The sequence below is a fragment of the Prionailurus bengalensis genome, chromosome C1, assembly GCF_016509475.1.
Source record: "Prionailurus bengalensis isolate Pbe53 chromosome C1, Fcat_Pben_1.1_paternal_pri, whole genome shotgun sequence".
Lineage (NCBI taxonomy): Eukaryota > Metazoa > Chordata > Mammalia > Carnivora > Felidae > Prionailurus > Prionailurus bengalensis.
In genome coordinates, this window is record NC_057345.1 from 215,553,232 (window position 1) to 215,573,132 (window position 19,901).

Here is a 19,901-nt window from a genome sequence, read left to right on the forward strand (position 1 = left end):
CCACATGTGCGGTGGTTTTGTACAAAGGTCGGGTGATGGACTTACTGGATACCTGTCAGTACTGGGACCCGTGGGTCCCATTTTCTCCTCCTACTGTACCCCCTCCCTTGGGTGGGGCCCTGGCACCCCTGGCTGTGCTGGGTTGCCCATCGGCCTCATCATTGTTGATTGGACCATGGATGGGCCGCTGGTCAGGCTAGGTCCACTTGATTTCCTATCCTGAGAATTTTTTTTAAATGTTTATGTCTTTAATTATTTGTTTGTTTGAGAGAGAGAGAGAGAGAGAGGGAGCACATGCAGGGAAGGGAAGAGAGAGAGGAAGAGAGAGAATCTCAAGCAGGCTCCACGTTGTCAGCACTGAGCCTGATGCAGGGCTCGAACTCACGAGCTGTGAAATCATGACCTGAGCTGAAATCGAGAGTTGGACACTCAACCGACAGAGCCACCCAGATGCCCCCCATCCTGGGAATTTGAAAATGGGGTGAAGTACTACAAACTGGTTCTGCAGGTGGCTATTCCTGAAAGAATAAGTCTAGGTGGGGTAGCCATTCCCACCACATGGACCAGACACGAAGCTAGAGGAGATGTTGCTTCCAACCCTGAGGGCATTGTCTCTCCCAGTCCCAGGCCTCTTCTGGGCTAGTGCGTTTTGCCCTTGGGACATCTTTTTTTCTTTTATTTCCTTTCATTTCCTTTCCTTTTCTTTTCTTGTCTTTTCTTTTCAGATTTTATTTTTAAGTAATCTCTGCACCCAACCTGAGGCTTGAACTCACAACCCTGAGGTCAAGAGTTGCACCCTCCACCGACTGGGACATCCTTTTTATATGACAAATACCTCCTTTTTGCTTAAGCCAACATGTCTGTTTCTGTCACTTGCAGTCTTAGAGTGCTAACTAATACGGGGAGGTGTTTACATCCCAAGAGACATGAAATTAAAAATTTCTTTTTTTTTAATTTAAAACAAAATTTTTTTTTCTCACGAGTTTTATTTATTTTTTTTTAATTTATGAAATTTATTGTCAAATTGGTTTCCATACAACACCCAGTGCTCATCCCAAAAGGTGCCCTCCTCAATACCCATCACCCCCCCTCCCCCCCTCCTACCCCCCATCAACCCTCAGTTTGTTCTCAGTTTTTAACAGTGTCTTATGCTTTGGCTCTCTCCCACTCTAACGTCTTTTTTTTTTTTTTTTCCTTCCCCTCCCCCATGGGTTTCTGTTAAGTTTCTCAGGATCCACATAAGAGTGAAACCATATGGTATCTGTCTTTCTCTGTATGGCTTATTTCACTTAGCATCACACTCTCCAGTTCCATCCACGTTGCTACAAAAGGCCATATTTCATTTTTTCTCATTGCCACGTAGTATTCCATTGTGTATATAAACCACAATTTCTTTTTTATAGAATTTTTTTTTCAACGTTTATTTATTTTTGGGGGGACAGAGAGAGACAGAGCATGAACGGGGGAGGGGCAGAGAGAGAGGGAGACACAGAATCTGAAACAGGCTCCAGGCTCTGAGCCATCAGCCCAGAGCCCGACGCGGGGCTGGAACTCACGGACCGCGAGATCGTGACCTGGCTGAAGTCGGACGCCTAACCGACTGCGCCACCCAGGCGCCCCTAAACCACAATTTCTTTATCCATTCATCAGTTGATGGACATTTAAGCTCTTTCCATAATTTGGCTATTGTTGAGAGTGCTGCTGTAAACATTGGGGTACAAGTGGCCCTATGCATCAGTACTCCTGTATCCCTTGGATAAATTCCTAGCAGTGCTATTGCTGGGTCATCGGGTAGGTCTATTTTTAATTTTCTGAGGAACCTCCACACTGCTTTCCAGAGCGGCTGCACCAATCTGCATTCCCACCAACAGTGCAAGAGGGTTCCCGTTTCTCCACATCCTCTCCAGCATCTATAGTCTCCTGATTTGTTCATTTTGGCCACTCTGACTGGCGTGAGGTGATATCTGAGTGTGGTTTTGATTTGTATTTCCCTGATAAGGAGCGACGCTGAACATCTTTTCATGTGCCTGTTGGCCATCCGGATGTCTTCTTTAGAGAAGTGTCCTTTCATGTTTTCTGCCCATTTCTTCACTGGGTTATTTGTTTTTCGGGTGTGGAGTTTGGTGAGCTCTTTATAGATTTTGGATACTAGCCCTTTGTCCGATATGTCATTTGCGAATATCTTTTCCCATTCCGTTGGTTGCTTTTTAGTTTTGTTGGTTGTTTCCTTTGCTGTGCAGAAGCTTTTTATCTTCATAAGGTCCCAGTAATTCACTTTTGCTTTTAATTCCCTTGCCTTTGGGGATGTGTCGAGTAAGAGATTGCTACAGCTGAGGTCAGAGAGGTCTTTTCCTGCTTTCTCCTCTAAGGTTTTAATGGTTTCCTGTCTCACATTCAGGTCCTTTATCCATTTTGAGTTTATTTTTGTGAATGGTGTGAGAAAGTGGTCTAGTTTCAACCTTCTGCATGTTGCTGTCCAGTTCTCCCAGCACCATTTGTTAAAGAGGCTGTCTTTTTTCCATTGGATGTTCTTTCCTGCTTTGTCAAAGATGAGTTGGCCATACGTTTGTGGGTCTAGTTCTGGGGTTTCTATTCTATTCCATTGGTCTATGTGTCTGTTTTTGTGCCAAAAACAATTTTTTAAAAAAAAACTTTTATTTATTTTTGAGAGAGAGACAGAGTGTGAGCGGTGGAGGGGCAGAGAGAGAAGGAGACACAGAATGCGAAGCAGGCTCCAGGCTCTGAGCTGTCAGCACAGAGCCTGATGCGGGGCTCGAACCCATGAGCTGTGAGATCATGACCCAAGGTGAAGTTGGATGCTTAGCCAATTGAGCCACCCAGGTGCCCCTAAAAATTTCTTTAAATTTAGGGGCGCCTGGCTGGCTCAGTTAGTAGGGCATGAGATTCTTGATCTCAGGGTCATGAGTTTAAGCCCCATGTTGGGGGTAGGATTTACTTAAAAATTTTTTTTTTCTTTTAAATTTCTTAAATTTGGGGTGCCTGGGTGGTTCAGTCAGTTAAGCATCCAACTCTTGGTTTCGGCTCAGTTCATGATGTCACGATTTGTGAGTTTGAGCCCCACGTCGGGCTCTGTGCTGACAGCTCGGAGCCTGGTACCTGCTTCGGGTTCTGTGTCTCCCTCTCTCTTTCTGTCCCTCCCCTGCTCGCACTCTGTGTCTCTCAAAAATAAATAAACACTTAAAAAATAAAAAAAAATATGTATTTATAAAAAGAATTCTTTACATTTACCAGAAGCATTTGATAGCTTGTGTCTGAAATCGCTTGTTTTCGGCTTTGTTAGTTCTCTCTCTGTTTCTTTGTTTTCTCCTTCTCCTCTCCCCCCTCCCCTCTTTGCTCATAGTCACAGCTAGGACACTTTCCAATTCTCCACAACATACCAGTCTTTGTGGACTATAAATAGGAAGACAAACAAGGCTGGGCAGTCGGAGAAATTGTCATTCAGGAGTTGGTGGTTATCATAAAATGGAAAGGGAATGCCTGGCATGCTTCACGGAGGCTGAACATTTTCAGGTTGGGTCGGATTTTTTTTTTTTTTTTTTCTCCTTCAACTGGCTGGGTCAGAGACCCCTAAGTTATGACAGGGCTGCTCTTGGTCATCTGGGAGCCGGCAGAGTGAGAGTGAGCAAAGATCCCTGAGGAATACTTTAAGCCCTTCTGTAAACACCAGTCAGTAGATATGGGAAAAATGACTCTTGGGGATGAGGAGACCCCCACCACGGTCACTGGCATGGCTGCGAGGCCGGGGGGTGAGGCTCATCTTTCTTGAGCTGCCCTCGCGGTGTGGAGGGCTCCCTGTTTTGTATTTGCCTTAAGGGGCCAGGGGTGGGGGAGGCGGGAGTGTTCTGTAACCGCTGTCCATATTTTAAGGGTGGGCAGGGTGCTGAGGGACAGGTGTTTCACTTCTGCCCTCTGCACGTGGCTCACGTGTGCAAGTGCTGGTGTCTTTGCTGCCACCTTCTCTTCCGGGAGAGCCCGACCACGACTGTCCCCCCAAGCCTCCTTGCCCTCCATCCTACTCTTGGGAACCTCACCTCCAATACGCTTGTTTTCCAAGACTTGGAGGCAGTATCCTGGCTCCCATAAGCCCGCAGGAAACTGAGTCTCTGCCGGCCTCTAGTGAGAGAGTTTGAAGCTGCAGGTGGATGAACGTGGCACTTCTGTGGAGCCAAGCTGACGGCAGGCAGCCTCCACAAAGCCACGGATCTTTGAGCTTCTTGCTTCCTCCCTTGCTTTGCGTTGGGCAAAGTCCACAGTGGAGTCAGGAGCCCTGAAACAGGAATCACAAAAGAAGGTTCATTAGCAAGGCATTTTGGGGCGACGGCAACAGCCGAGACTCCCACTTAATGAAACACACTTTCCTCTAGGGATTAAGAGTCTTGGCAGGAAAAGATACCCTGGTTGGAATTTGGAAAGCCTGTTGATGTTGTTTGACCTCTCAGTCTACTTTAGGTAATGTTCTTTTCCCTTGGGGAAGCCATTCTTTAGAGGGGATGGTCATGAAAAATACCCTGAAAACTCAAAATTCCCTGTAGACAGATGTGTTTTACATAGCACCTAAAAACCTGGAGAAGCTCCTTTCTGTGCTGACTTGGAAAACTAAATTCTAGAAGTTTGGGCAGCGGTTGTTTGGCGAACAAATTGGCCAGAATTCTTTAAAGAAGTAAAAGTCCTAAAACCGCTTTGGGGGAGAAAGTCTGGAAGAAGGGGGACCTGCCATTTCAGCTTGGCTTATTTATTCATTTAAAAATATATCCTGTGGAGGCCCTGGTACAAATTGGCTTTAAAGATTAATGCATTTAGGCCACATTTGGAACCTGCAGGAAAAGAATGGATTATTCAATAAATGACATGGAGATTCCTAACTAACCATTTGGAAGAAAATAGGGTTAATGATCAACCTCACAGGATAGATCAGAATAAATTTCAGAGGTTAAATATTTACACGTTTAACAAAAAAGGAGTCATAAAAGCGATGGACGAAAATATAGGTGATTCTGTAACCTTGATGGCAAGAAAGGTTTCTCTACGCATAACACGGGTGCACTGGTGAGAGAGAAGAAAAAGACTGATAATGTATATACAATTTTTGAGGGGACGCCTGGGTGGCTCAGTCGAGTAAGCGTCCGACTTCGGCTCAGGTCATGATCTCGCGGTTCATGAGTTCAAGCTCTGCGTTGGGCTCTGTGCTGACAGCTCAGAGCCTGGAACCTGCTTCAGAGTCTGTGTCTCCCTCTCTCTCTGCCCCTCCCCCGCTCACACTCTGTCTCTCTGTGTCTTAAAAATAATATATACAATTTTTGAAAGTCAAAAACGATCATAAACACAATGAAAAGGTAAGTGACAGTGGAAGTATTTGAAATATACCAAGTTCTGTAAAGATCTTTTAGAAAACACTTGGGAGAGGTGCCTGGCTGGTTCAGGCAGTACAGCATGCAACTCGATCTCGGGGTCATGAGTTCAAGCCCCACGCTGGGTGTAGAGATTACTTAAAAAATAAAATCTTTAGGGGCACCGGGGTGGCTCAGTCGGTGAAGCGTCCGACTTCAGGTCACGATCTCACTGTTCATGAGTTTGAGCCCTGCATCAGGCACTGTGCTGACGGCTCAGAGCCTGGAGCCTGCTTCAGATTCTGTGTCTCCCTCTCTGTCTGTCCCTCCCCTGCTCGCGCTCCATCTCTCTCTCTCTCAAAAATAGGCATTAGAAAAAATAAGTTAAAAAAATCTTTAAAAGGAAAAAAAAAGCAAGAGTAATCTAATGCAAAAAGGGGACACAAACAGAAAATATGGATGACTAAAAACATTGGCAATTATTTAGGTTTAAGAAATAGTGTATATAGATCTATTGGACTTTTTTTTCTTTCATGGCCACAAACTAGGACATTGCCAGTGATTTTTGCTTTTATAGACAATGCTTCTTAAACTATTGTGCAAATGTTTCTGAGGGACAGATGCCCAGCAGTGGAATTAATGGTTGGAAGCATTTTATTTTTTGGTAAATATTTCCAAACTGGCCTCCAAAAAATTTGAATCGGTTTGCCTTCCCTTCCACTGGATGTGAAGGTACCCATTTCCCTACGTTCCTGTGGAAAACGAGCATGTGTTGATTTCAGACAGTGTGATAAGGGAAAAAAGAATTGGTCACACGCACACGTTTGCACCCTTTTCGTAGGCTTGGCGGGCATGACTTTCCCTTGGGCTGGAGGGGACCGCCGTAAGTCTCAGTGAGGTTGACCCGGACTCTACTCAACCCTTTCCTGTAGTTCCTACTCATATTCCACAAGGCCGCAGCGGGAGAGCTACAGGAAGACAGCGGGCTGATGGCGCTGGCAAAGCTCTCTGAGATCGACGTGGCCCAGGAGGGCGTGAAAGGTGCCAAGGACTTCTTTGAAGCCAAGGTAGGTGACTCCTTCTTGTACAGGACCATTCTTTCTCCCTTCACTCTACCCGACATGGGCTTCCCCGCGGTGACTACCTCATCCACTCGCTCGGAACAATCAGAACAGCAATAGCTTAATAAGTCTGCCTGTCATGTGTGATTGAAGGAGAATGAACGTGTCTGCACACGATCTGAAAACTCAAAGCAAAATGGAAAAACAATCTCACGGTAAACGCGTTCCATCCTGGGTTCTGATTCAAATGGCTTGCTGGCACGGCATTCCCAGATCAGTGCTTGGCCAGACCTTCCTAAAGAGCTCCTCTCTACCCCAAGCCCCAGTTGAATTACTTGAGCAGATGCCTCCACGTTTGCAACTTAAACACCTGTGTGTAAATGAACGCTGGGGTCAGAGGAGGAAGCCTCAGTGGCCCGTTCCGAAATGAACCGGTGTTTGCTCCGTTGACAGTGGTTGGGAGTTGGGAAGCAATCTCCAGTGCATGGCCCCAGAGCCTTTCCGGGTGCTTCCATCCATGCACACGTTCACAGAGTCATCAAACATGTATGGAGACCCTACCCCTGGCTGGCTGCTGTCGTTTTCATCTCCACAGAGCACACCTGCAGAAAGAGAAAGCACAGAGCCCTCCACATCCCCTGTCAGCCAGAGCAGGGGAGTGCAGCGGGTAGGGCTGCCTGGGTTCAGATTCTGCCTCCTCCACTTACTTACCCTTGTGCCCCAGTTCTCTCATCTGTACAATGGAGGCAATACTAGTTTGCCATGAGGCTACATGAATTCACGTATGTAAAGTGTTTAGCAAGTACCTGGCACTCGATACATGATAGGAGCTATTGGGACTCCCAGCCATTCGAGATAGAGGCCAGCCTTTTGGGGAGTGTTGGCTTATTCTAGGAGTTTGCCCAGAGACAACGTGTCCCCGGCAACACATCCCGACCACTCTGGCCCCTAAACAGGACTCTGTTCTTACTTCTCTGTGATGCTGCTTAGAGACAGGTTCAGTCATCTTTCTGTCAATATATAAACTGTGAATCACGATGGACTCCTGACACCTGCAGTCCTCCCGGCATCGTCTGATAACTTCCGGGACAGGCCAACCACTCCAGAATTGGATGTGGTTTGGCCCTTCCTTCATGACTTCACGTTGATTCAACCAGCTCTGGCAAGGCCCAGCACGTTAACCTCTGAAAATACAGCTCCTTTACAAGGAGGTCGTAGACAAAGCTTGTGCCCTCCCCAGGACACACGGTCTAGTGAGGAAAACAAACTCTCAGCCTTGAGAGAGAGAGAATAGAGAAGAGGGATAGGTTACTTCTGGAGGGATGGGTCCTCTCCATTTCATCACCTGAGCCAATACTTGCTGATCTTTTGTGATACCTTGGGCAGGGGCCTAAGATCGAGACCCAAGTTTATTAGCACGACGCTCTTCAACCCACTCCTGTAGCACAGCATACCAAATGCTCTTATTAAAGTCTGCACAGGGAGCCTGGGTGACTCAGTTCGTTAAGTGTCCAACTTCGGCTCAGGTCATGATCTCGTGGTTCATGAGTTCGAGCCCCGCGTTGGGCTCTGTGCTGACAGCTCGGAGCCTGGAGCCTGCCTCGGATTCTGTGTCTCTCTTTCTCTCTACCCTGCCCCCCCCCCAAAAAAAAATAAACATCAAAAAAAATAAAATAAACATCCAAAAAAATAATAATTTATCTGTTCAGGACATTCTCAGACACCTTTGGCAAGAGTACAGATCATCCCAGCTTATTGGAGAGCAGTTCGGGGCTAAGTTTTATTTTTGAGACAGAGAGAGACAGAGCATGAGAGGGAGAGGGGCAGAGAGAGAGGGAGACATGGAATCTGAAGCAGGTTCCAGGCTCCAAGGTATTACCACAGAGACCCACGCGGGGCTTGAACTCATGAAACATGAGATCGTGATGTGAGGTGAAGTCAAGATCCAGAAACTTAACTGACTGAGCCATCCAGGTGCCCCAGAACATTATGTTTGAAACTCAGTTTTGATGGGAGCCTGGGGCCTGCTTCAGATTCTGTGTGTGTCTTTCTCTTTGCCCCTCCCCTGCCCGCTCTCGCTCTCTAGCTCTCTCTCTCTCTTGCTCTCTCTCTCAAAAAAAAATAAACATTGGGGCACCTGGGTGGCTCAGTTGGTTAAGCGTTCAACTTCAGCTTAGGTCATGATCTCACAATTCGTGGGTTCAAGCCCCGCGTCGGGCTCTGTGCTGACAGCTCGGAGCCTAGAGCCTGCTTCGGATTCTGTGTCTCCCTCTCTCTCTGCCCCTCCCCTGCTCATGGTCTGTCTCTGTCTCTCTCTCAAAAATAAATAAACATTAAAATTAAAAAAAAAAAACAATAACATTAAAAAGTTTTTAAAATGAAACTCAATTTTATTAAATATTCAATACAACCTGGGTAATTACATACCAAAGTACTGGTAATAGTTATGTCTGAGGGACTTATTTTTTAGTTTTGGAATGTTTTATAATGCGTGTGCATTATTTTTATAAGTAGCAGAAAAGATTAGAAGCATAACAACATAAGTTTTTGAACTTGTTGTATGGCTGCCTCCTCAACCCAGACTCAAAGGTGGAGTAGGTGTGTTATCTTTGTAATTACAGAGCCTGGCACATAATCGCCTTCAATAAACGTTTGCATGAATGACGAATGTAGGGAATCATCACTCAGATCTCGGAGAGGACCATAAAGGAGCTGACATTTGCGACAGATGTTCAGAGAAGAATGGGGATTCACCTTGTAATCAAGGAAGGGAGGGCGTTCCTGCCGTGGGAACAGCAAAAGCAAAGGCTCCGAGGCACGGAGGGTAAAGAGTACTTGGAGGCTGGCCCCCGTCCACACCGTCCACACCAGATGACGTTGCACAGGGAGCTCTGGTCTCCCCTGAAGGTCAGGCCTCCCCAGCCTGCTAGCCACCGGAATTACCTGCACACCAGCTTCTCAGGCCCCACCCACACCTAGCTGAGATTTTCCAGGGCACAGCCCAGGAAGTGTGGAGCGGAAAGAGCTCAGCAGGTGTTTGCAATCCACAGCCAGGCTTGGGCAGTGCGGTTGCAGGCGCTGGGGGCCCTCAGGGGGCCTGGACATGACCTGGCGCTGGGGATGGGCTTCTCTGAGGAGGAGCTGGAGTCAGGGAGACTTCCACAGAGGTCTGGAGAACTACTGTGGGCCCATCCCACAGGGTAGTGACAGTGGGGCTGGGCTGGAGGTGGTAATGAATCCCAAACTAAGTAGCATGCTCAGTGTTTATGACCGCTTGCTTGGAGGTGGATGGTAAAATGCCACAAGGTTTGTGGAGCTGTGTAGAGAGGGCTGGATGATGTTTAAAAAAATCAAGGCAGGGACACCAATCCCCCCCCCACCGCCCCCCGCCAACAATGGGAATGGTTTGAGGAAGGGGATGGTGTGGCCTTTCATTTGAAGGGCACAATGCTAGTTGCAAATGGTTTCATTCATGTCATGCTGTATAGAACTTGGCCACTCCTGGCTGCATGGGAGAATACAAAATGCCTTTCTTCCTAGAGATCTGTGCCCAACTGTAATTCTGCTACTAGGGAGGATGGGGACCCTCGATACTGAGGGTCGTGGAATAGTCTCTTCCACACCTGTCCCTTGCTGAACCGAGCACAGGAAGGGCTGGAATAATATTACTCTGATTGGGCTCTGTCCTGGAGCCCGTGGGTAGGGTCGGCCTCCCCAGACCCTTGGGCCATGCGCCAGGGGAATGTCTCAGAGGAAGAAGGGAGGAAGTGAATGCTTCAGGGACACCAGACTACAAAGACCACAGGAGCCACCTTCACAAGATTCGAGTAGCAACTCAAGAATTCGAGTTGAGTGACTAACGGTAGAACATAATGGTGACTGGGTTGTGGGGAAGCAAGGAATTGGAGATACAAGGAAACCATGGAGAAAATGCTATTGTGGAGGACGAGACGAGATGAAGTCAGATGAGGCCAGAGAGGTGGTCTTGGGTCTGGCAAGTGGGTCAGTGGAGATTTTTGAGAGACCAGCTTCCCTGTGGAGGGCATTTGGCACTAGGGTGAGAGGTGAGTGGGCACTGGGAAGAAAGAGCTGTGATGGTTTACTTTTCTGTCTAGATGGCTGGCCGAGGAGGCCTGGACAAAATGGGGATAGTAGCTTGGGATCAGGAAAGGACTTTTGTTTGTTTGTTTTTAACCTAGAGAAGACAGATGCCGGTATTTTTAGGTCACAGGAAGTGGTCCACAGAGAAGGAAACATGAAGACACAGAGTGGGGTGATAGGCAAGACAGGACTCCATGAAATCGAGGGAAAAGGTAGAATTTTATAGTGCAGAACAAGAACCCAGAGTGAGAGAATTGCCAGGGCCCCTCCCGCTCTGGCCTGGCCAGCAGTGGTGAGCAGGCGGTCTCAGGTTCTTGTCTTCCCCACTGCCCCCACAGACACTCTGGAGGGAGGTGGTGGCATCCCACTCTGTGGAGCGGGACCTTGAGGCTTAGACAGTGGTTTGTTGGTAAGTGTTTAACAACTGGCTCTTTGAACAAAGTGTGCATATACATGTATGCATAAGTTTATTATAAATTTAAGTGTTTTAAGGGATAGGTAGCACACAATTTATAAATAATAAAGTATGTGTTTCTTCTGTTGCAAATTCCACACAGTCCATTGATTCTCTAAGAACGGCTCATGGATTTTTGCTGGGCTCTGTATCTGTCACTAGCCTATGTTTGCAACTGACAGCAGAATCTAGTTCCGATGTGAATGTTGGTTGATATTGCGTTTAAGTTGATTTAAAAGAAAAAGTAGGGGCGCCTGGGTGGCTCGGTCGGTTGAGCGTCCGACTTCGGCTCGGGTCATGATCTCACGGTCCGTGAGATCCCGCGTCGGGCTCTGTGCTGACCGCTCAGAGCCTGGAACCTGTTTCGGATTCTGTGTCTCCCTCTCTCTCTGCCCCTCCCCTGTTCATGCTCTGTCTCCCTCCGTCTCAAAAATAAATAAACGTTAAAAAAAAAAAGAAAAAGTAAAGGGAGGGGCACCTGGGTGACTCAGTTGGTTAAGTGTCTGACTTCTCGAGGTTCGTGAGTTTCAGGCCTATGTTGGGCTCTACATTGGCAGTGCAGAGCCTGCTTGGGATTCTCTGTGTGTCTCTCTCTGCCCCTCCCCCACTCACTCTCACTCTCTCTCTCTCAAAAATAAACACTAAAAAAAGAAAAAAGGGTGCCTGGGTGGCTCAGTGGGTCGTGATCTCATGGTTCGTGGGTTCAGGCCCCGCGTCGGGCTCTGTGTCAGATTCTGGTCTCCCTCTCTCTCTGCCCTTCCCCTGCGCTCGCTCTCTCTCTCTCTCTCTCTCTCTCTCTCTCTCAGAAATAAATAAACATTAAAAAGATATATTAAAAAAAAAAGTAAAGGGACATATGTCAGAACTTCATTCATTCTTTAGTGAGCAACTTCCCTTGCTGAATTCGATAATAGTTTTTCAAATATTGGAAGAATATTCCCTGAATTTCTTTGGAGCTATTCATAATGCAAAAGCTACAGACACTACACATTTTTCAGCTTAATCTGCATCTTTAACATCTCCCAACACTTTCTTAGGAAAAGGTAGTCAGTGAAACAATAAATCAAGGCCTAGTTTGTAGCATTTGTTGGTTTCCAAGGTGTAAAACCCCCACCACTTGCTTTCAAGCTTCCAACAGGATGTTGCTAAGTATGGATTTGGGAAGATTCACAGCAGATTATCATATAGGATTTCTGCCTTAGAGATATAACGGAAACAGATAATCTCCAAAGCACAGACAGAGTAAAATATATAGCAAGATAAATCAGGAAGCGATGACTTTTTAGTACTTAATACTTTTGCTTCTAATATAATTTAATTATAGATTTATATAATTTACCTGCTAATATTTAACAGCCAGCTCATAAAATTCCTGAATAAAATAAGACAACAAGGAAAAAAAGATAAAGGTGAGGAAGAGAGGGGTTCAGGCTTGACAAGGGGATCTGGGGTCCAAATTTGCAACCTGAGTCAGGGGGTAGAGGGTCATAAGAGTCAGCATGAGTTGGGCCCTGCTCCAGGCAATTGAATCTGTCTTCTGGTGATTCTGATGTAGGGAGCTGGAGGGGAGAACTCAGCAGGGCCTCACATGCCTAAGAAATACCTGGGGGCGGTGGGGGGTGGGGGTCGGGGGGTGGGGGGGAGAAATACCTGTGAAATTTGGAAAACATAATTTCCTAGTCCCTACCCCTAGGGATTCTGATCCGGAAAGAGTAAAAAAGCATCATTTTTCAGAGGTGTCCTATGTTCAGACATGGACCCTGTGCAGTGCAGGAAGAATTTAGGAAAGGGACATTATAATTTTTTCATTGAGATGTGAGAACCTGCATTTTGCTACACAGGATGTAATGGATTAACAACCAGAATGGACTGAATAAAGAGCCTGGTAGGAGGTGGTAAATCTTAGCCTCAACACAGCAGAGAAGTGACTGAGTGAACCAGAGAGTAGACAAAGAGCCACCCAAATGTGGACGCTTACGACGGGGAAAAGGAGAAATGAAGATGATGGACCCAGGAACATGCTAGTTAAAAATTGTGAGAGGTTTGACACCTCAATTTAAAATCATTTAAACACTACAGGAAAGGTAATGCTTTTCTATAAATTTGACAGAAGAAGATTTGTGATGAATTGTAAAGACATTTAGATGGTTAACTCTAAACTCCCCACAAACAGTTAAGTGCTGGGGAATTTAGGGATTAATTCTTCAATGTTCTACTTTTTGTTTTTTTCAATGTCACAAACTAGTTCAAACATATTGGAAAAGATTATATCACATTCGTTCTGTAAAGCTGGCATGATTCTGCTAACAATCGGATAAAAACACATCAAAAAAATTGTATCAATCTAATGAATATAGCTGTAGGAATCTTAAAACATTTGAAATTTATGTTCAGTCTGCAGGGATAATTTTAAAGATCTCATGGGGCGCCTGGGTGGACCCCTCGGTTAAGTGTCCAACTCTTGGTTTCAGCTCAGGTCGTGATCTCAGGGTTCATGAGATCCAGCGCTGTGTCAGACTCCCTGCCGACAGTGAGGAGCCTGCATGGGATTCTCTCTCTCTGTCTCTCTCTCTGCCCCTCCTGTGTGCACTCTCTCAAAATAAATAAACTTTAAATAAATAAATAAATAAATAAATAAATAAATAGATAGATAGATAGATAAATATCTCATAGGTATCAAATATGAAAAATGTGATCCCTTCAGTGAGACATCTCAGAACATTTGGTGAAGTTTAATATTCATAATAAGACATTTAAAAATATGAAAGCAATGTGCTTAGTCAACATAATGAAGGAATACTTTACTCATAAATATCAAGGTTTTCTAAAGCGGTAATATTAAATAATGTAGTGCGGGTGCAGGAATAAACAGGTCAGTGGAATGGGAGAGAAAATAGTAAAAACAGATCCCCTTCATGTGGGAATTTAGTACATGAACAAGATAACTTTCCAGTCAGTGGAAAAATAATGGGCTATTCAATAAAAGGTGTTGAGACAATTGGCTCTCCGCTTAGGAAAATGAAGTAAAGTCATTTAAATGATATATATTCCTTCACTAAAATACAGTGTAAGTGACTTTAAGAGCTGAATGGGAAAATAAAACCAGGAAAGTATGAGAGGAAAATGGTTTTAGAGCCCTGGGGTATAGGAGACCTTACACATGACATAATATGGGGTGGCTCAAAGGTCGAGCATGCAACTCCAGCTCAGGTCACGATCTCACTGTTCATGGGTTCGAGTCCCACATCGGGCTCTGCACTGACCGCATGGATCCTGCTTTGGATTCTCTGTCTCTCTCCCTCTCTTTGTGTCTCTTCCCCGCTCGTGCCCTCTTTCTCTCTCAAAAATAAATAAACACCAAAAGAGAGAGAGAGAGACAAAAGCCAGAATGGAAGTGGTTGGAAATTCTGACGACATCCAAATTTAAAGATTCACCTGGCCCAAGATACCTTGAAGTTAACAGACAATCAAAAGACTAAGAGTAACCAAAAAAGATATAACAAGGGACGACGCCTAAATTATATAAAGAATGGCAAAGTGAAAAACCCCAGTGAAATGGGTAATTTACCAAAGAGGAAATAAAAGAAGGTGCCAGGGTGGTTTTTTTTTTTTTTTTTTTTTTTTTTTTTTTTTGGTGTGTGTGTGTGTATGTGTGTATGTGTTTTGCCTGTCAGATTGGCAAACAGGAAAAAGGTTACTGATAAACGTTGGGGACGTTGTGGGGAAATGAGAACTCACGTTCCATGACAGTGGGGGTGTAAATTAATTGGAACAGCTACTTTGGAGAGCAATTTGGCAATCTTTATTAAAATAGCGTGCACACCCAGTGTGTTTGGGACTTTTACCAAACTGATGAGACACTGAGGGGGGTGAAAAAAGGAATCAGTTCTAGAAGAGATGATTTTAAGATGGATTTATCTGATACGGTATTCTTTTTTTTTTTTTTTTAATGTTTTATTTATTTTTGAGACAGGGAGAGACAGAGCATGAACAGGGGAGGGTCAGAGAGAGGGAGACACAGAATCTGAAACAGGCTCTGAGCTGTCAGCACAGAGCCCGACGCGGGGCTCGAACTCACGGACCGCGAGATCATGACCTGAGCCGAAGTCGGCTGCTTAACCGACTAAGCCACCCAGGCGCCCCTGATACGGTATTCTTAAAGATAAACTAGGCTTAAAAGAAATGGCACCAAATCCCATTCACAACATCAACAACACCGTGTAATATTTGGAAGTAAATTCAGAATGATTGATCTATTGTAAAGGTACTCCTTTGCCACAGGCAGACTGAAGCGATTGCAATCAGCATCCCAGCAAGGAGTTCATTTTGGTTTTGTCTTTGTTTTCTCCCCGTCGAACAAAACAATAGTATTGTGAAATTAAGGGTTGAAAGTGGAAGTGGGTAATAGGCTAGGCGGGGATGTTAGAGAGTATCCTGGAAAAGAAGCAGAAAGAGCAACCCTAGCGGCGTAGAACACAGCGGCAAATAAAGAGATCGTATCCTCGCTGTAGTTTAAACAGACTTGTGAAGAGGAGTGTTGGTTCTCGGGGGGCGAGGGGGTCCTGCCCTGCGGCAGGACCAGGTTCCCCTGTCACCTGGCTCCAGCCAACGGAGTTCTGTCGGATGGGTTGTTCCAAGTTTCCCCTCCCCTCCCTCAGTCTGTGGTTTGCTTTTGCTCTTTGTCCGCAGGTCCAAGCTTTGTCCTGTGCCAGTAAGTTTGAAGCCGAGCTAAAAGCCGAGCAAGATGAGCGGAAGCAGGAGGAGGAGAAGAGGAGACTCCGCCAGGCGGCCTTCCGGGAGCTCAAAGCTGCTTTCAGCACATAGTCAGGCAACCTTGACCTCCGTCCACACAGTGCCTCACAGAAGCCCCCAAGAGAGCTGGCTGGGCATCTTCCCCCCCAACCGGCCTCCACACCCACCACTCGATGCAAACTCCTTAGCCTCATGGAGTGGCAGGGGGTGGCTCTCATCCCTGGGTGGGAGCCCCTCCCAAGTGTCCTGGGATGAGCCAACTGCTCCCCGGTGCTTCTCCTTCCTGCCCTCTTTCCTCTGTAGCCAGATGGTGCCTCTACTCAGCAACTTGCACTTTTTCCTTGTCCCTGCAGGGTTCTGATGTTAATGTTGCCCCTTCTCCCAGGGAATTCACCTCTCCCCTTCTCCGCGCCTCTCCCCTTGGGGGGTCCCCCTCCTCTTGGTTTCCTGTTCAACTTCCCTGCTTTCATTCTGAGCCTGATTCTGCCCGTTGCTTTGGTGTCTTCTGTGCTCTGATGACAGCGAGGTTTAAGGCAAGCCAGGCTGGACCAGCGCCTGCCCCCTCTGCAGCGGGGGTGCATGCTGCTGAGATGGCAAAATAGGGGACAGGTAGGAAGTCCCGTTCCTTCCTCTCACCTTTCTCCTGTCCACTTAGCATTCCCCCTCCCCCCCCCTTCACCCCTTCATTCTTGTCCTCTCATTTCCTCCTACTCTTAAATACCCTGCTACTTACCTGCAAGAATGAGAGAATAATCAGAAGTGATATTAATGCATAGAAGAATCCCTATTAATTCCTACTATGCAAATAAATTACCGTGGACCCCTACATTCCCGAGTGACAAATCCAGAGCCTTCCAAAATCCCAAAAGTCGTGACCGTCTTCATCTGGCCAGTTTCCAACTTTTGCCCCAAGATGTTGAGGTGAAGCTGTTCTTACCCCCCGCACAATTTTTTAGATGTTGGGTGTTCTTGGGATTGCTCACAAATACCAGGGGGTTGTTGTATTTTTTTTTTTTTTAAAGAATTCCTAACATTGTATTTATTACTTCTCTTTTCGTAACTGCTGTCTTTACAAGAGGAACATCTGCATTTCTACTTCACAGCTGCCTCTTTTTTCCAATAAACCGTGCAAGTGGACTTTGCCGTCACATCAGTGTGCTTCTAGTCTTCTTTCAAATGGGGGAGAGAGGAGAGTGTTTTTTCAGGAGCCACATCCAGCCCAGGCTCCTGTCGGACATCCCCCCCCCCCCCCAGAAGTAGAGTCAGAAGTGGTATCTAAGATTGTGGCCTTACTGGGGGGCATGCTGAGCATTGAGGGTGTCAGTAGCTCTTCCCCTTCCCTTCCCTGAGGGTTCTTTCAGCTGCAGGTAAAATGTGTCCTTAATTTCTCTTGCTTCCTAGACCCCTTGAAACTCTGAGGAGAGCCAGTGACCCCTCCCTCCTTCTCATGTGGATTCTCGGGCATTTGGGGACCGGAGTAAGGACCTCAGTCCTAAGGGAACACCCACTGCTCCCCAGGGAGGATCATTTCCGTTTCGCACAAAGCTAAGACCTACAGTTCTCGGGCATCGCTTTTCCAGGTAGGGTCACCCTCCAACTGCCCCGCCAGAGGAAGTGGACAAGAAAAAGGGGTGGAGACACTCTTACCATACAATCCAGGAAGCGTGCTTCTTGGCATTTTCTCATCCAAGCTGAGGACCTTCGTGTACACAAAAAACCTGCACGTGGATGTTTATAGCAGCTATTTGATAATTACCAAAACTCGGGAGCAACCGAGATCTTTTTTTAAGATTTTATTTTGAAGTAATCTCTCTACCCAATGTGGGGCTCAAACCTACAAACCCGAGATCAAGAGTCGCATGCCTCACCGACTGAGCCGGCCAAGCGCCCCTCAAGATTTTTCAATAGGTGAATGAATAAAGAAACTGGTACATCTATACACTGGAAAACTAATTCAGCAACGGAAAGAAGTTTGAGTGATGAAAAATGAGCTGTCTGGGCGCCTGGGTGGCTCCGTCGGTTGAGCGTCCGACTTCGGCTCAGGTCCTGATCTCCCAGTTCGTGAGTTTGAGCCCCACGTCCCGCTCTGTGCTGACACCTCTGAGCCTGGAGCCTGCTTTGGATTGCGTCTCCCTCTCTCTCTGCCCCTACCCCCCCACCCCCCACCTCAAATAAATAAACATTTAAAAAAATAAAAAAGAAATGAGCTGTCAAGTCATAAAAAGACAGGGAGGAAACTTAAATACATATTGCTAAGGGAAAGAAGCCAATCTGGAAAGGTTTCACACCGCTTAATTCCAACTATGACATCTGGAAAAGGCAAAACTCCGAGACTGTGAAGTAAAAAGTCAGGGGTTGAGAGGAAGAGAGGGAAGGATGAGTAGGGGGGGTTAGAGCAGTGAAACTTACTCTGTGTGATTCTATAGTGGTCATTATACATTTGCCAAGACATACAGAATGTACAACACTAAGAGCATACCCTAATGTAAACCTGGACTTCAGTTAATAATAAGGTATTGATATGGGTACATAGGTTGTAACAAACGTAGCATGCTAATGCCAGATGTTAGAAACAGGGGGAAGGGGCAGGCGGCAGGGAGAGAGGTATACGGAGACTCTGTACTTTCTGCTAAGTTAGTCTGCAAATCTAAAACTACTAAGAAAAATAAAGTCCAGGGGTTCCTGATTGTCTCAGTTGGTTAAGCATCTGACTTCAGCTCAGGTCGTGATCTCACTATTGTGAGTTCGAGCCCCGTTTTGTGTGAGCCCTGTTTCTCTCTCCTCTCTCCCTCTCTCTGCCCCTTGTGGGATTCTCTTTCTTTCTCCCTCTCCCTCTCTCTGCCTCTTAGTTGTGCCCTCTCCCTCAAAAAAAGGAAAGTCTATGGGGGCACCTGGGTGGCTCAGTCGGTTGAGCGTCCGACTTCGGCTCAGGTCAGGATCTCACAGTCTGTGCGTACGAGCCCCGTGTCGGGCTCTGTGCTGACAGCTCAGAGCCCGGAGCCTGCTTCGGCTTCTGTGTCTCCCTCTCTCTGCCCCTTCCCCGCTCATGCTTTGTCTCTCTCTGTCTCTCAAAAATGAATAAATGTTAAAAAAAAATTTTTTTTTTAAAAGAAAGGCTATGAGCAAAAAGGAAAAAAAGAAGGAATGGAGACAACAGTGTAATTACTTCAAACATTCACTTGCCTCTGGACAACCAAGCCCATGCAAGAGCTAAACACTCATGATTACAAATGGTAGGAAATGTAACACAGAAGGGCTTAAGACAAAAAAGGACAAATATTGGGTCACGTAACTAGAGACCAGGGAAAGGACTTCTTTGCTTCTTTTTTTTTTTCTTTTAATGTTTATTTTTGAGGGAGAGACACAGAGTGCAAATGGGAGAGGGGCAGAAAGAGAGGGAGACTCAGAATCTGAAGCAGGCTCCAGGCTCTGAGCTGTCAGCACGGAGCCCCACACGGGGCTAGAACCCACAAACTGGGAGATCAGGACCTGAGCCGAAGTTGGACGCTTAGCCGACTGAGCCACCCAGGAGCCCCTGCCTCTTGATCACAGAGTCCTATAGATGTTGTTCCCTTCATGCCTCTCACCCACAGCTCCCATCATCCCCCTCTGTGGCCGTGGACTTCATTGGTTCTTTCTGGCTCTCTACAGTGGCCTCCTGACTAGTTTCTCTGCCCTCACTTTGCCCCGATTGTCCACCTGCAGCTAGAATAACATTTGTTCCTAACATCTCTTCAGCATTTCGGGATCTAGTCCCTGCTCACCTCTCCTGTCCCCTGCCTTGCTCGCCCCTCCTCCCTCCCCTCTCTTCCTTCCAAACTGTGCTCCAGGTATAGGTGATACCTGCCGGTTCCTAGAAAGCTCCTGAGGGCTTTGCACATGCGGTTTCCTCCACCTGGCACTCCCTCCCTCCCTTCCCTGCCAAAAAGACTTCTCATTGTTGATGACTCAGCTCAGAGATTATCTTCAGAAAGCTTTCTTGATGCCCCCAGGTGAGGTGAGGTGCTCCCTCTCAGGGTTTCACTGCGTTATGCAGTGTCATTCTCTTGTCTTTCTCCTCCTCTGGACAAGGCACGGTTTGAAGGGCAGGAACTCTGCCTTACCCACTGCTGTAGCCCTAGCATGCAGCTCAGCCAGTGACAGGCTCCCCCGTGGATTTGTTTCACAAGAACAAGCCGGGTTTGT

At 46.6% G+C, this 19,901-nt stretch overlaps 1 protein-coding gene across 1 annotated transcript in view; it reads left to right on the forward strand.

The window, feature by feature from the left end:
- EFHD1 (EF-hand domain family member D1) overlaps positions 1 to 16,864 on the forward strand; it is a 43,158-nt gene extending 26,294 nt beyond the window's left edge. The window contains exons 3-4 of the mRNA XM_043578195.1: positions 6,281 to 6,415; positions 15,654 to 16,864. Of these exons, the coding sequence (XP_043434130.1) occupies positions 6,281 to 6,415; positions 15,654 to 15,788 (270 nt within the window). The 3' untranslated portion in view covers positions 15,789 to 16,864. The remainder of the gene's footprint in view (positions 1 to 6,280; positions 6,416 to 15,653) is intronic.
- Positions 16,865 to 19,901: the final 3,037 nt, after the last annotated feature.